Here is a 15,985-nt window from a genome sequence, read left to right on the forward strand (position 1 = left end):
ATTTGGAGAAGCGTATAAGTGTCCAAATTTCCTCTAAACTTGTTTTTAGTTGGAGAAGTTTTTGAGTGTCCAAATCACTCAAGTTGTAGCTACCTTGCTCTGTCACGAAGAACAGCCTTTTCAAAAAGACCTTTTGTGAAATTTACTTAACGCTGCAATTGTTGGAAGAATTCTCGTCAGAATCTGTGTAGATGTAAGGAATTGCTTCTTTAGTCTGGAGCCGCCTCAGTTTGCGACAGCGGACATAATGTTAAAGCTAATCGGAACGTGGAATGCTCTGTCGAAGATTACAAAACATTTTAAGATGTCTTCAAAGATGTCGTGCAGCATACCGCCATGAAAACTGCTACTGGCTCATTTAGTGCTGATGAATTTCGCCGTCGTGCAGCCTTTGTTACGCGACTGTGAGGCATTGCGTCGGATTGGGTTGTCAATTTAAACCCGTGACTGTTGGTTCTGTTGCACTAGGTGAGCCCGAGCTGCCCAGAGTTCAGTACAGTCTTCCACAGCGTCGAACAGAGCCTAGTCATGGACATCGACACAGTCAACATGCTGTTCCATCGTGGCGCCGTGCTCACCCTGGTCAAGTTCCTTCAGTACGCCGGCGAGCGGTAAGCTCCCGTGATGTCCGATGCCCCGGCACGCTGACCGTCGTGTCTGTCGAGCGTTGTCGTGTGGTGTTTGTCCATCCAGTCCGCGACCTTTCGTGGACTAGAGGATGTCGTGGGCATGGACGTCGTGGACGTCTGGGATCTCAAGCGATGTTTAGTTTTTAGTCGGTGTTAACATCCATCGAAGTGCCTGTCATGTATCGCACGCGGTAGGTGTACTGGGTTGAAGTCGTCTCCCCGTACATGATTGGCGCTTGCTGTATACGTCTTGTGATATTCTGCGTCGATGCGGTGAGCTTACGTGATGTGCGCTGTAACATGCGTGTTTTGTCAGTCCTATGTGTCATTTGGGTTTTTGTCATCAGGCTCCGCCAGAAAAGACAGTTATTTATTTTCACATGTGTTGGAAGTGACCTTCGGTGTGCGAGTGTCATTCTCAAACCCTTCCAGCTTGCTGGTGCCCACAAGGTTGGAGGGGTTCTATTGAAATTATATTGGTGATTTTCGGTCAGTCACACATTCATCTCGCATCCAAACCTCAAGTCCAAGGTTTTCCGTGTCACCATGCCATCAAATAGCCGAGAACGCGGCCCAAGGTCGTCAGCTGAAAATTACGTCGGGCTTTATGGTGAAGACAGCAGAACATAATGGCGATGCATCATCTTCAGTGCACAAAATATGCGTGCTAAAAAAACCTGTTACAGCTGGAACGCGAGGAGCCACGGTCTCTTTTTACTCGATTACTGCAAGGCATGTTTGATGGTGATGAGGAGAAATGAACTTCCGGACGGGAGTTTTTCACGTAGAGGTGCTCTGTTTACATGTCTTGTGAACTTTGAAGTAAATTTACTTGTGGTAGGTAACGCGGTTTACGCATAGACGGTTTGATTAGTTGTAAGGCATGATAAACACCAATTTGAACAATTTTTCCTTTCCTTTGCTTTTGTGTTTGACCATATCTCCTGTGATGTTTTTAAATCAATTTGGTGAGAGCTCCATTCCCAATGCTGAAATTCACCCCGGATCAAATTTGACACATAAACAGATAGCTCAGCTTTTACGACAACATGGCTACGGTGTTATTGAATATGAGCATGAATCGCCCTTGGCGGTTGACGACGACATCATATACACGCCAGAGCAAGTACTTCCGGAGCTCTTCGGCCATGTGCGCGCGGCGACGAACATCCTGCGGTCGAGTAGAGTGTGGCTGGACAAGGAGGGACGAGCGAGTGTTAACTACTTCTACGACACGGAGACGAAGGCCAACCGGAAGTTGTTCCAACAAGCCTTAGACACGTGGGCCTCATCCACTTGCATCACTTTCAAAAAACTAGCGGACGGGAAATGCACGAGGAAAACGACCGAGCCCGGCATCTGCGTAGGCAACCGAGACCTGTGCCAGTCCATGATTGGCAACAATTTTAAGTACACGAAGGGCTTCCAGAAGTTGTCGATTGGGGACGACTGCGAGCTGTTCGCAGCTGCGCACGAGTTCGGCCACGCGCTCGGGCTGCACCACCAAATGGGACGATATGACCGTGATCAGTTTATCACCGTCAACTTTCGCAACTTCGAGCTCGAACTGATGTCAAAAGCCAAAACGGAGGAGCACTTTCGTTTCAAGTGGAACCAAGGAAAGAGATGCAAAAAGGGGCAGACATTTGAAACGAGTATCCCGGTGCCCTATGATTACATGTCACTAATGCAGTACGGTGAATCTGACTTTGCGGACGCAGACTATCGGATCATTTTCGCCACTCGTGATGCACATTACCAGTACATGTTTGACTACGCCAGATCTGGCGGGTATCTTCAAACGCATTACGATAAATTTGTCTTGAACTCGGTCTACAAGTGTCCGGAAAAGTGGGCTGCAGCATGCAGAAAATCCGGCAGCACTCCTCCCAAATGCCAGCATAACGGATATGTGAATAAAGACTGCAAGTGCGCCTGCCCTGAAGGATTTCGAGGGTCGCAATGCGAAAAGAAGCACGGTTCTTTGTTTCCTGTATTGGACAGAGCCAAAGTGATGATAGACGTCAGCAAGCCGGGGCGTGTCGTGCTCAAAGGAAAGGGAATGCACACCAACAATGATAACTACCCGTTGAGAAGGTTCATTTATTACCAATACGTCACCGTAGTGATAAAAGGTCAGGACGCGAAAACCATGACGAGCGTCCGTGTGTATGAACCAGGCGATGTAGCCAAGTCGTACACCCTGAAACTGGGCAAGATACTGAGCTACTTTCAACAGCTGGAGTCAAACGACTGCGAGTATGGCTTTCTTTTCTTTTGGGGCAACTCTTCTAGAGGCCTCATGCGTACCGAGTGCTTCTCCTCGTTCGTCAACAACGAGCCGAAGGAGAACGCGCCGGTCTTTCGCGCGAAAGATCGCTTCATGGACATTGTCATGATCGCAAAGCTGGGCGAGATGTTCAGCTACGCTGGGTTCACCAAGTGGATGCTGGAGATGCTGCAGATCACTGTGTCGTTCCCGCAGCGGCCGCAGGGTGCGCTGAAGCTCATGCAGTCCCCTGGCGGCACCATGGTGAGCGGCGAAGACAACAGCACGGTGCAGGGGGCCGCCGCCCTCCGCAAGGCCATGTCCACGCTAGGCGGTGTAGCAGCCGTGATTGGCGTGTCGCTGGCATTGCTGCTGCTCAGCGCCGGGGGCATAGCCGCCGGCGTGATCTGCTGGAAAAAAAGGAACGCCAAGCAGGAAACTGGTGTGAAAGACGCTTTCGTGAAGACGTTCCGTCTCGAATCGTCCTCCTCCGGAAGTGAACCTTCGAGTGAAAGCGGCAGTGATTGACTGGCAATGTGTGCTGCTGGCAATGCCAAACGTTTCCGATAGATTTCTGGTCGGTCGGGTCTTGGGCTATATGTGACAGTGTCTTGGTCGGGTGCTGAGTGGCAGCGTAGGGCTTTGCTGCGCCACAAGAGTGCTAACATGATTATGACCGCTACGGTCAGGTAAATGCCGACACATTTATCCTTAGCTTGGGTTCGTTGTGAGCGCTGTGGCGACCCCGATAGGCTTGAAAGGCTTGGATGTGTTAACAACATTTTAGAATTAAGAAGACTGGGACAGGTGTGTTAGCACCGAAACCGACTCAATTAGGGTGAAACGGCCTCCATACTGACCTGTGGCAGGCAAAGTGCGGCCGCTCAGATAAACTCGTCGGGACGAGAAAACCCAGAAAGACACGTGCGTACTGCAACACCAGAAACAGCTTACTCATGCGGGTGACGGGGGACAAGAACTAGCTTCCGGAAGGGGCGAGGAGGAGTCCAAATTTTAGGAGGAACTGCGGTACTTTCCAGTGAACAATTTGAGTGAAAGTGTACCGTGCGAATTTCCGTAAAGAAGGCACCCTGAAAATGTCCCAGGTATCATCTCTGACTCATCCGTGCAATAGCAACTCTAGCCAACAACTGAAGTTTTACAAGCCACAGCTGTGGTTAAAGTTGCAGTTGACGTGATTCCACAGCTAGTGAATAAATACACGAATGGCATCTACATAATCACGCTGAAGTTTAAAATCGTCACCTTAGTTTCCAGTTTCTCGGAAGCTTGTGAGAGTCGATTTCCGCATTTTCACGCACCACATGGGTGGGCCGAGCGTCTTAACGGCAGCCCCTACCAATGTCTTCTGTACCAACCTCATCACGTAGCTTACCGTTGTGCGGTAGCGCAGCAGTCATGAAAAGTCAGCCTCACAACTGTGAGTGTCGTTTGGCACCCCACTAGCGTAGCGTAGCGGCCACAGTGCTGCCCTGTGGGGGCTGTATAATGACTTGCCTTCTGGAGGCGGCCCAGATGACTGCTGGTGGCGAACGCTGAAGGCTGTGCGGCAGTCAAGCTTTCTCAGGCTGGTAAACATCTTGCGCTTCAGCGAGCTTTGCTCTTTTTGAGAAAAAAACGACATCGGGTATGCTGCCCACTTTTTCCTAACTGGCGAACTTACTTGGCAGGGGGGCGTTCAGGGCTGATTTGTTCTGACACAGCTCGTCGGGCTTCCGCCGGTTTTGGCTATCGTTGATGCGCTTCCTTTCTGGTTGGTGTTCGCCTTTGCAATGACGCCTCCCTGCGCTGATCAATGACAGATATGCTTTGGACCGGACAACAGCGATGCATTTCTCTTCCAGGCTAAACTGCAGCCATGAGTTTTCCCATCAGACGTGACTGAGGCGATTTATGTCCCCGTGAGGCCTGACTGTAACGATGGCGTCTGGCGGCGACCGCCGAGACCGACGCGATGCTGTCTCCTCGCACGACCTGAGGAGGGCGTGTCCCAGCCCTGCCAGACCTGGCCGTAGCAGTGCCGTTGTTCAGCCAGACCTTACTGGAGCGGTGCCCCTCCCGCCAGACTGGCTGAACTGAGACGGTGCCGCTCCCGCCGGACTGACTGAACTGAAGCGGTGCCCCTCCCGCCAGACTGACCGAACTAGAGCGGTGCCGCCTCTGCCAGACTGGCTGAACTGAGGCTATGCCCTTCCCGCCAGACTGGCCGAACTGGAGCTGTGCCGCTCCTGCCAGACTGACTGATTTGGAGCGGTGCACCTCCAGCCAGGCTGGCTGAACTGGAGCGGTGCCCCTCCAGGCAAACTAACTGAACTGGAGCGGCGTCCCTCCAGCCAGACTGACTGATTTGGAGCGGTGCACCTCCAGCCGGGCTGGCTGAACTGGAGCGGTGCCCCTCCAGCCAGAATGGCTGAACTGAAGCGTTACCGCTCCCGCCAGACTGGCTGAACTGGAGCGGTGCCGCTCCCGCCAGACTGTTTGAACTGGAGCGGTGCTCTCCCGCAAGACTGGCTGAACTGGAGCGGTGCGGCTCCCGCCAGGCTGCCCCTTCTGCCGGACAGAAGTGCAGTGATGGCTTTGTTCTTTCCGGCTTTGGCTGTCACGATGGCCCTTCCCTCCTGGCCTAAAAGTAGTATTGCGCTTTCCCTGTTAGACCTAGCGGTGTTGCCCCTCCACACCTTACATGACTCGGAAGCTCTACACCTTCGCGGGCGGCCTGAGTGCATTGGCCGCCGGTCCTGTCCACAGGCTGGCCACCAAGGGCCTACCGGCGACGGCGCCGGCGCTGTCGCCAGCTCTGCTGGCTGCGCCGATGGCCGACGGTCCGCCGACACCGGCCGGAGCCACCCGCTTCAGCGGCTCGGTTCGGCTCCAGGAGGTGGTCGGGCGGCTGTGCGACACCGATTCCGACTTTGTGGAGGTCAAGGTCAGTTGGAAGGGTGGGGTCGGTGCGTGAGGGCTGGACTATTGAGGGGTCTGGATGGCGAGTGGGAGCTAGGTTGATCGGAGAGTAAGTGATTTGGTTGACTTTTAGGCATGGGAAGTGAGACCTGGAGATCCCTCGAGGATAGTTCTACTGTTGAACTTCCTTATGCAGGACCGACAACAGCAGATTGAGGCTTGTGGAATGTTTGGTGGTGTGATTTGGTCGGCTCATGATCGGTGCCAGTATTATATTGCCTTCCCAACAGACAGCTAATGTGCTCACATGGTCAAAGGTTTTGCTCCAGGGCTTGTTCGTTGCCTTTTGCCGGGTCCGAGATGGTCAAATGCCGCAGGAAGACGAATGAGATCAGTTTGATCATTATCCCAGTTGGCCTGCCGTTTATATGCATGTCTATCACCGGTGATCTGAAAAAAATTGTAGCTGACGTATTTCATCGGAGCATCGATTATGGGATGAATGATTACTAACTGTCTGAAGAGTATCCAGGTCATGAAAATAGATAAGTATATTACCACAATTTTTTGGGTATCTTTTACATCGGGAACAGCGCACATTGAACTTGACCCGTTGCCGCTTACAGCTGACAGGAGCGGAGATCGATGGACAGCTGAAAGCCAATGACAAGATGATATTCAAAGCTTCTTTAGCCGAATTTGCCATGGAAGATATTTCAGAAACCACCCTGTACTCTAAGGTAAGAATGAAGCATCAGTTTTTAAATTTGCCATGGCTTTTAATTTCTGTTTTGCCGCGCAGTTTTCCCGCTTGCGATTGTTTGTAGTTCTAACGCAGATAAGACTCTGATCTTGGTATTTCAAACGATGGATGGCAAACATATCGGAGTGGTATTAGTCAAAGACGACGCAAACTCAGCTTCTAATGCGAATCAGCTGCCGAACACACTGCCAGATGGTCTGTGCCCGTTTATTATCTCTGACCGACCGAGCCATCGGTAATTCAGAGTCGGCATGCCTTCAGGTTATCCGGGTAACCCACGCGTCCTCGGGTCCTGTCGATATTCACGTGTCGCAGGATTTCTCAATAAACCCACATGTCTTCAGATCCTCCCGGTCACCCCCGTTATTCTAGACCCTCGCCAACGGCCGTGTATCGGCAGATCGTCTCGATGGAGGACGAAAAGCTACTGGAGCTGGGCGTGGCGCTGTTGTCGGGCGGCCGGTCGCCGTTGGAGCTGACTGAGCCGACCCGGCCTCAGGGCTCCGTCCGGCTCCGCGTCGGTCGCCTGCACGTTCTCCTGCTGCACAAGATCGTGGCTGAAATGCAGGTCAGTGCGCCTCCTGAGAGCACGTGGGCTGGGCTTTGCTAATGACGCTCTCTGGGAAGGGTTTGTCAAGTAGCACGCTACTGGGTTGCGAATTTGTACCTCTAAGTTATGACTTATGCGAGTCACGACGAGGCATTGCGGTGATATCCGCTTCCGTTATTTCCACTTCTCTGTGCGGCACCTGTGCCGCCCGCGCGTCGTTGGCGTTGCTGGTGAAGCTCGGCCAGTGTTATGCCTCACTGCTTTTGTGAAACGGTCTTCCTCACGATACGGTTTGTGCTCATTTCGGTGCTCGTTGGGTTCCGTGTCGTCTGACCTGTCATCACTACCTGTTTCCCTGCCGCACGCCGAGTGATCACCGCCTCCTCCCCGCCGTCGGCAGAGTTTCCTGGCGCCGTTCGTGGTGCCCGAGCTGGGCGGCTGGGCGGCGCGCGAGGCCGAGCGCCGCCTGGCGGACGGCGTGGCCGGCGCCCAGCGGCAGGCGCCCACCCTCAGCCTGGACGTGCAGCTGCACGCGCCGCTGCTGGTCATCCCTGGACACTCGCGCTCTAGAGAGGCACTGCTGGTCAACCTCGGTCAGTGGCGGGCGTCACCGCCGTGGTGACAGAGTTGAGGAATGCATGTTTTGTTTGAAAGAGTGCGCTTCGAAATCAGGCAGAGGTGACCAAGATGCACCAACAGTAAACGCGACGCTCAACCTCGTGTCCTTCCGTGGAACAGGCGACCTGACGGTGGAGAACCTGATCAAGCTGAAGGAGAAGCCGTCCCGTCACGTCATCGACAACATCATGGTCCGGCTGGGCGACGTGCAGATCAGCCGTGCCGCCCTCACCATGAGCGGCGACCTGGAGGTATCACTGGACAGGGGCTGCGGTCGTGTGTCTGGTCTGCAAATATCGAGCTGCGGAGGTCTGCCTGCCTCCCAATTATGTCCTTTCGGTTTTGTCGCAGTTGTGAACACGATGATAAAACAACGTGAATATCAATGCAAACGATGTCGATGTTGTACATGCAGCAGCGTTTTTAAATGGGACAAAACGGCTTTTAGTCCTTGAAATTGAGATGCTGGTGTGATATTCGAGGATGTTAAGGATTTAGGTTGCAAAGATCAGTGCGGGGCTTCAGTGACACACGAACGTCAGTCGTGCCACCTGCAACTGAATCCCGATACCAATTGACCAACTATGAGGAAGATTTCTTTTCATCTACCACGCCCAACAAACTGTCAAAAATATCAATCATTATCAGCGTTCCAACAGCCGCCGGCCGGCTGCCGCGTCCTCATCCTGCCGTCTGACCGTCGCCCCTCCCCTCGCGCGTCAGGTGCTGGACCCGATCATGGCGCCGGCCGGGCTGCGCGTGGACGTGCAGCGAGTCGTGTTGCCGGCGCCATCTGGTGTGCTGCCACTCGGCATCTCCGCCAGCCTGGACACACTGCATCTGGACGTGGCCCAGAGCGACGTCACCCTCGTCTACACAGTGCTGACGGAGAACCTGGCCGAGGGACAGTTCGCCGGTGAGCGACGTCACGCTTTCCGGTCATCAGACGCGGCTATAAGCTGCGGTGGTGGTAGGTGACGACTCGCTGGAGCATGTTGCGGCAGGTCCCCTGTGGAGCCTGGCTGAGTGAAAACGTACTGGAGGTGGTCCCACTTCACGCTGTTGTGGAGGTGTGCGTAAGAATTGGTTAGTTCTCTTAGAATAGCAGGCATTGGTCTGGCGTTGGAACTGGTTGGACGAAGTGGTAATGACTATCTCCGGCTTTCATCGTGACTCCGGCAACGTTCGGGTGCGGATGTGCTGAACTCTTATGTCAATTTTAGATTTTGACGCGTGTTCCCCCTGTCTCATTATCCTCTTCCGCCGACTCGGTGTACTTTGATGAAATATCTCGACAACAAAGCCGCACGATGCCCGACTCTGAGCTCGTCATCACGCCTCTCCGCCAGATGAGAGCTGGCGTACGTTCTCTCCGGAGCTGGCGATGGTCCAGCTGCCGCCGGGCGTGGACGAGATGGTGGGCCAGCGGCTGCAGGCCTTCCTCTCCGGCGAGGCGCGGCCCGAGGCCATCGTCTCTGTCGCGCTGGACGGCGCTGTCGTCACTCTGTACGACGACGGCGGACAGGTGAGGCACTCACGCTCGCGGGGCTGCGGAGGCGGCGGCCGATACTGAGAGGATGGGGAAGGCGACCAGGAGTGCTGCCCCAACTCCTCGGCGTAGGGTGTCGTAAATGTGGCTGCGAAATGTGCGATTTCTCAGTGCATTCAGTGGTTATTCATTAGCATTGTCTTTTCGCTGTTTCTGAGTTAATATCACAGTACAACTTGGTCCGCTTCTTGAACGAATAAATGGGAACAAAGTAGTCCTTGTTGAACATTTTACGCTCCATTGTTTGTCTTGAGTGTAACGCCCCCTCACGCGAAGTGAACCAGTACCGGCATCACAGCGTAGCTTCACCTCTCCTTTCGAGCTACTGCAGATGGCCGGCTCGAGCTCGCCCACCCGAGACGAGGCACACGCGCTGCTGCGCTGCGAGGTGGGCGAGGCGCGCGCCGAGCTCGACCAGTACTCGGATCACTCCATGTCGGCGCGGGTGACCCTGCAGCAGCTGACGCTGGCCGACGCTCGTCCCGAGAGTCCGGCCGTCGTCAAGCGGTGTGTGGCGCGGTGTGGAGAGGGGTTCGGGCTCGGTCGGGGCCCCGTCTATGCTGCGTTAACACACGGGGTGGATGTACATCCTTCTCTGTCGGCTAAACACCGTTAAGAACTACAGCCGCCCGTCACATGCTCGTGGCACGTTATGCGCCATGCTTGCATCCTATGTGCCTGTGTGACTGTTCCGTATGCTGTTTCGCCATCGTACTCCGGTCCCCCGCCACACCTCAACGACCGGCCATCGGTCTGCAGGCTGCTGGAGCCGGCCACCGTCAAGGACGGCGCGCTGCTGGAAGTGACGCTGGAGCGCTCCGCCGCTGGCGACCACGCGGTGCGCGCGCTGCTCGAGAGCACGCGGGTCACGCTCTCCGTACCGTACATGGCGCTCATCCACTGCTTCTTCAGCGACGCCTGTCCCCACGCGCCGGCTGCCGCCGCCGCTGAGGCGCATGCTCCCGCCTGGACCAGCAAGGTGACGCCGTGGGCAGGGGAGCAGCCGTGGGCGGGCCACGCGAGAGGGGTGGCGGGGGGCTCTGCGTGGCGTGGCCGGCGTCGCTGTACGGTGCGATGTTTGACTTAAGATGGTCAGGGCTGGGAACCAGTCCGGCTGTGAGACTGTGACAGAGTTGGACATGGAATTCATCAGACTCACCTTTACAATGACCTAATGATGTACTTTCGCAAGCTAGATCGAAACAATCTTAGTATGTTTTCACTGTTTCGAAAAGATGGCGTTGTTTTCCTGTGAAGCATCTACATTCTCTACGATCATCAGGTATTCATCATTTTGCATTTTGATGACAAGAATGTACGATGAAATAAAGAGCGTAATAGTGTTCTTTTCCAGCTCCATCAAATCCATTCGGAAACTCCGACCTCATCTGGCAGCACCAGTGGATACCTTTCGGCTGCCAGGTCGGCTGTCCACGAAGAAGAAAATGGTACGTTGTCGAAATTGGCAAAACCGTTTGCAAGCATTTTTCGAGCGTAGTGCGTTATTTCAGCACTGCTTTTTTGTGACTTGTCGAGAACGGATTTCAGTATTCATACACGATTTTTGAGTAAACGTGCGGGATCCAAGCGACGAGTATTTTCAGCGCCAAAGTTCCGAGCCGAGTCGCTTGAAGTTTGAACATTTCCTCGCCTAAACATGGTGGTAACAGCCGATCACTGTCCCATTCCCTTGGAGGCTGCTCAGGGACAGCCGTCCACCGAGACCCGCCACTGCTGCCACCGCTCATCTGACGCCCCGCTGCGTCCTGGCCTAACCTGATCTGCCCTGTCCGGCGCAGGTCTCACGGTGACTGCTCAGCTGCGGACGCCCGAGCTGGTGCTGCTGGTCGACCCGACCGAGGTCACTGGACGCCGGCTGGTGACCCGGGCCGAGGTGGCGCTCAACTACGTGCGGGCGACCGGCCAGCCACCCAGCGGCTCGCTGTCGCTGGCAGATCTGCAGGTCCGTGGCGCCGCGTCCAGACGGCCACGAACGGGGCGCACCCGATGTAGACTGTTTGAGGAGGTGGTGACAGCGGTCATCTTGATGCCAGAACGGTCGTCTGTGATCCGCGTATTACAGAACATCAGTGTGAATGACTGGCATGCATTCTTGAGCGAGCATTTCGGACGTGACTCTGTGTGCGCGCGCGCGCTTTGTGTGTGTGTGTGTGTGTGTGTGTGTGTGTGTGTGTGTGTGTGTGTGTGTGTGTGTGTGTGTGTGTGTGTGTGTGTGTGTGTGTGTGTGTGTGTGTGTGTGTGTGTGTGCGTGTGCGTGTGCGTGTGCGTGTGCGTGTGCGTGTGCGTGTTAACGGCTTCGCCGGTGAAATTTCTCACCCTGCGTTGGGTGTTTTTCATACAGCCGCGTTTGTACAGCCGGCCGTACCGGTCGTCTCGCATAGTTGTTTGGATTGCTAATGGTTCACCTCCTGCTCTCCTCTCTCATTCCTTTAGATAACGCCTGTGTTTCCTATGTCCACAATGAGTATCAACGTTCTGCGTGCTGCTTGATGTACCTCAGTCGTCTTGTACTCTGGCGGAGTTCGTGGCGGCCGTTTCAGCTCTGCCAGACCCGGCGGGGCGCTCCGCGGCGGACGGAGCGGGTCGTCCTCGAGCCCTGCGACCTCTCCATGACCTACGTGGGGCCGGAAGGCGACACGGGCGTTGCCATGGCGATAGCTCTGAACGAGCTCAACGTCCGACTAGTGGAGTCAGTGGTCCGCACCATCTCGCAGGTACGACAGACGCAGAGATGGGACAACCGCGAAGTGTTCGCACGGTAGCTTCGTCCGCTGCTCGTTGATCTTGGTGGTCGGGTAATCATGCATGCTACTGTTGTGTCCTTCAGATCAATTTTGATTAGATGCTTGTGCAAAGAATTACATCGTGGTTGAACGTGTGAACTTTGGATTGCTCAAATAGCAGTGATTAATGTCGTGCACCTTCCCGCGTTTGGCGTGCTTCTTCGGGATGTGGTGCTAAGCAGTGATCACTTCCCGTGTGGACGGTTTGCCACATGCTGTCGCGTATGCCACTCAGCAGCAACAGCCGTGTCACATCGGCTGGTGGCAGTCCATCACCAGCTCGGTGAGTGTAGCGGCCATGCCCGGCCGCTGCCACGGCCCGCTCTGCCTACAGGTGGTCGCGGACGTGCGACTGAGCATGGACCGGCTGCAGGGCAGCCAGCGACCCGCCTCGGCCGAGGCCGACAGTCTGCCTTCCAGCCCCACTATTGAAAACATCTGGCTGCCCAGGGCGCTAGAGAAGCCCCCGCCGCTGGAGGAGCCCGGTGAGGGCTGGGCAGACGTAGGGGCGGGATGAGTACGATACACGAGTGCGATGACGTCACTAGACGGACGTGCTTTGTATTCAGTTATGGGAAGGTAGCAAAAGTATGTACTGTATAGTGGCTTATATGCCGGAGGGTGCACTCCCGACGGGAGCAAAGCTTTACTGCATTATGACAGCTTCTCTGTGAGCAAGTGTCGTAATCAGGATACATGAATCAGGTTATAGTCCGTTCTGCAGTCAATTTGGGTTGGTGTGCTCGTTACGCATTCCGGACATCTGGCCACCGTAAGGAGCGTTGTGATCCCGACATCCTTCTGCGTCCACTGCTATAGAGAACCACATGTGATGGCGCCCCTGAAGACATTGTGTCGGCGCACGAAGTTATGCAATGTCTCCACAATGCGTCCCACTGGTTCATTACGTCATCAGTCGAGTGTTGTAAGTGAGAGCTGCAGGAAACAGCTGTTTTTTTTTTTACAAAAGGTGTGTGAATCCATCAATATGAGACACATGATACTTTTCTGTCATTCTGCTTGTTATTCTCAGGGGAGCACATCTGCGCAAGGCCGGTGTTCCCCACCAACAAACCATCCGAATCTCTGGAGATTCGCACACCGGAGATATCGGTACGCCTAATGTCGAACGAACGGTGACAGTGTTGTGAGTCTTGTTATCAGTAATATGGTATGACATGTGTGATCATCAGTCGTGTTACTACTTTGCTTTACTCAGCAACGTGTTATGGTGTGATGTGATGTTGTCTAATTGAAATGAAGCCATACGAGAGAAATATAACAATAAGCGAGCTGCAGATGTGGGTGGCGTAGAAGTGTTTGCCGCTGGCTGTGCTCTGAGGTGGCGAGCGTGCCGTGTGCGCTTCCCGCAGCACGTATAACGATCGTCCTCATCTGGGAGACGATTGCTCCTGGCAGTGTGCGTGCATCTCACGCATCCTCACGCCGTCCGCCAGGTGGTGTTTGAGCGCGAGGAGGACGACCAGAGGTTCCCCGTCGTGGCCATCCACTCGGCGCTGGAGCTGTCCCTGTGCGACTGGAGCCAGATGGCCTACCTGAAAGGTCGGTCCACTGGCCTGCTGGTCCGCACCGGCCCGAGTAGCGGGTGCCGCCGGCTGCCGCGGGTGACGGGCTGGCCTCGACGGGACGAGCGGCGGGACGGGCTGGCCTCGACGGGACGAGCGGCGGGACGGGCTGGCCTCGACGGGACGAGCGGCGGGACGGGCTGGCCTCGACGGGACGAGCGGCGGGACGGGCTGGCCTCGACCGGACGAGCGGCCGGTGCAGCAGCGCTTTACCGGGCGCGCGCTGCAGCTCATGGCGTAAGCGAAATTCTTGGGCTGTTTGAGGTGGACGGACTTGGTACAGTCGGCGCTGTAATGCAGATGCAGAAACATTGTCATGTCGGTGAGCGCGAGGAGGTCTGATTTTGTTTGTCATGGTTGGCTGAATAACGCTGAGATCCGCTGGGTTTGCCAATGCTTGAGAGTCGTAAACGTGGGGACCGCCCGGCGTCCGGCCTCCTGTTCGTGGGATTCAAAGCTGTGCTCTATTTTGGAAGACACCCTCAAATAACGCATGTTCTGTTTAAACACACGCACGCGAACAGTTTTTGGGCATGACTTAAAACGAATTTAAGTTTATTTCAATACATCCCGTAACCAAGTAGGAACACGGGATGGTTAGTAATCGGTCATAGCGTCTGGTGAAACATCGTTACTCCTTGTACGCCCCCGGCCTGAGGCCCCTGCCCGCTTCAAGCGTGGCTCTGCCGCGCCCCGGCGCCGCTGAAGCTCCACACGCCTCACTCGGCGCTTGGGGCGCACTAGATCGGCACACGGCCGTCTCCACTTCAGGGGAGCTGCACCTGCAGATGTCCTGCTTCAGTGACGACATCGGCGCCTGGGAACCCATCCTAGAGCCGGTGCTGCGGGCGGAGGAGGACTACCGACCGTACGAGGTCCTGTTCAAGGTAACCGCGACGCTCCGCGGCAACGCTCCGCGGCAACGCTCCGCGGCAACGCTCCGGCAACGCTCCGCTCGGTGAAGCACACCGGCGGGGCGCGATGTACTGCGACAGGGAACTGTAACCTAGTTGTCGCGTCTGCGTTTGCTCTCGCCTTTTCTTGTTTGTTCATGTTTGATCAGTACATGCCCGAGGTATAGTGCCATTGTCTATTCTCAGCGGATTTGAATCTGCCTCTCCAACACTGCAGGTAACTTCAGATGTCATTGGGCTGTTTTTGCAAATATGTTACTGGAACCAGCCCAACATGATTTTTGCACTGCTATTAGCCGCCACGTATCAATTGTTCAATCAGCCGCCGTCAATCCACCGTCCATCCACCGTCGATCTACCACCACTGATCCCTCAGACACCGCCTGCCCCTGCCGTGTTGGTGACACCCTGCCACTGACCGGCGTCCCCGTGCTGCTGCCAGGTGTTCCGGAGCGGCGCACACCCAATCTCGTGCGGCGCCTCCCTGCCGGAGGACCAGCCGGATCGCGGCGGCCCGTTGGCGCCGCCGTCGGCCGGCTCGGCCACCACAAGTACCGTCGACACGGACGAGGAGCAGGCGCACAGGATGCGCCGCATCAAGACGCCGCGCAAGTACACACGACGGAAACGCCGATCCAGTGAGCTGGCAGAGGGCGCAGGGTGGGGGTTGGGGGGTGGAGGGGGAGGGGGGCTGTAGAGGGAGGTGCGGGTCTGGAGCAAGGGGTGGTTGTTGTCGGGGCTGTGAGTGTGCCTTGGTATGCCAGGCTGATAATGCGTGCTCGGTCGTACGCGTCTTTGTTGTGCCGAGTGATTAGTTCCACTTTAGGGTTCTAGGTGGGTCATGGTTCTGGTATCGGTAAGTCCCGCTTATTGCTTCGGCCTCTTTGTCTCTCCATTCATCCATCCACGACAGTTTTCAGTCTCTGACTTGTGTCTGCTTCCAGAAGCGTCCAGTCACATCGTAGGTAGCATGATGACCACCGACTCCGACTCGGACGACGGCTTCATGGAGAAGATCGCTACTGCCTTCGGCCACCTCTTCTCCAGGTGCAGGCAACAGAACGGCACGGAATCGGCAGTGCGTGTCGACGTATGTGGGGATTTCGGACATTTTGGTTTTTATCGTTCTAATTATTGCTCGTCATCCTGTGCTGCCAATAACGCTTTTCACTTCGTGTTTGTGTTACAATTTAGTTAGTTTTGCATATACTGATTAGTGAACCTAGGTAAAAAGTGCGCTAAAAACTGACGGAAACATGCAAAACTTGCTCCTTTTTCATTATGTCGAACCCGGTCAAACTGTTAGAAGACTACACTTAAAACTCTTCCGTGAGAGATGCTGACTGTGGCTGCAGTGCTAACTGTGGCTGCAGTGCTGACT

The 15,985-nt window shown here is 55.2% G+C and overlaps 2 protein-coding genes across 2 annotated transcripts in view; both read left to right on the plus strand.

Moving 5' to 3' along the window:
* The window catches only part of LOC119101613 (vacuolar protein sorting-associated protein 13A), a gene marked incomplete at its 5' end in the record, with an annotated part of 57,870 nt that overhangs the window by 22,448 nt on the left and 19,437 nt on the right, over positions 1–15,985 (plus strand). Inside the window, 19 exon segments of the mRNA XM_037224994.1 lie at positions 469–611; positions 5,668–5,845; positions 6,447–6,560; positions 6,984–7,151; positions 7,534–7,726; positions 7,872–8,002; positions 8,475–8,667; positions 9,101–9,276; positions 9,632–9,807; positions 10,060–10,279; positions 10,655–10,748; positions 11,100–11,263; positions 11,862–12,035; positions 12,439–12,589; positions 13,138–13,217; positions 13,562–13,667; positions 14,462–14,577; positions 15,047–15,242; positions 15,549–15,651. Coding sequence (XP_037080889.1) covers positions 469–611; positions 5,668–5,845; positions 6,447–6,560; positions 6,984–7,151; positions 7,534–7,726; positions 7,872–8,002; positions 8,475–8,667; positions 9,101–9,276; positions 9,632–9,807; positions 10,060–10,279; positions 10,655–10,748; positions 11,100–11,263; positions 11,862–12,035; positions 12,439–12,589; positions 13,138–13,217; positions 13,562–13,667; positions 14,462–14,577; positions 15,047–15,242; positions 15,549–15,651 — 2,876 coding nt within the window.
* LOC119101614 (uncharacterized) lies at positions 947–4,296 on the plus strand. The gene has a single exon (XM_037224995.1). The coding sequence runs from the start codon at positions 1,513–1,515 to the stop codon at positions 3,424–3,426; it is 1,914 nt and encodes a 637-aa protein (XP_037080890.1). The 5' UTR covers positions 947–1,512; the 3' UTR covers positions 3,427–4,296.

The sequence above is a fragment of the Pollicipes pollicipes genome, unplaced genomic scaffold, assembly GCF_011947565.3.
Source record: "Pollicipes pollicipes isolate AB1234 unplaced genomic scaffold, Ppol_2.1 Scaffold_4881;HRSCAF=5763_pilon_pilon_pilon, whole genome shotgun sequence".
Lineage (NCBI taxonomy): Eukaryota > Metazoa > Arthropoda > Thecostraca > Pollicipedomorpha > Pollicipedidae > Pollicipes > Pollicipes pollicipes.

Coding starts and splice junctions, on each gene's coding strand:
- LOC119101614 (XM_037224995.1), top strand. CDS start 1,513: ATGATAAACACCAATTTGAACAATTTTTCCTTTCCTTTGCTTTTGTGT.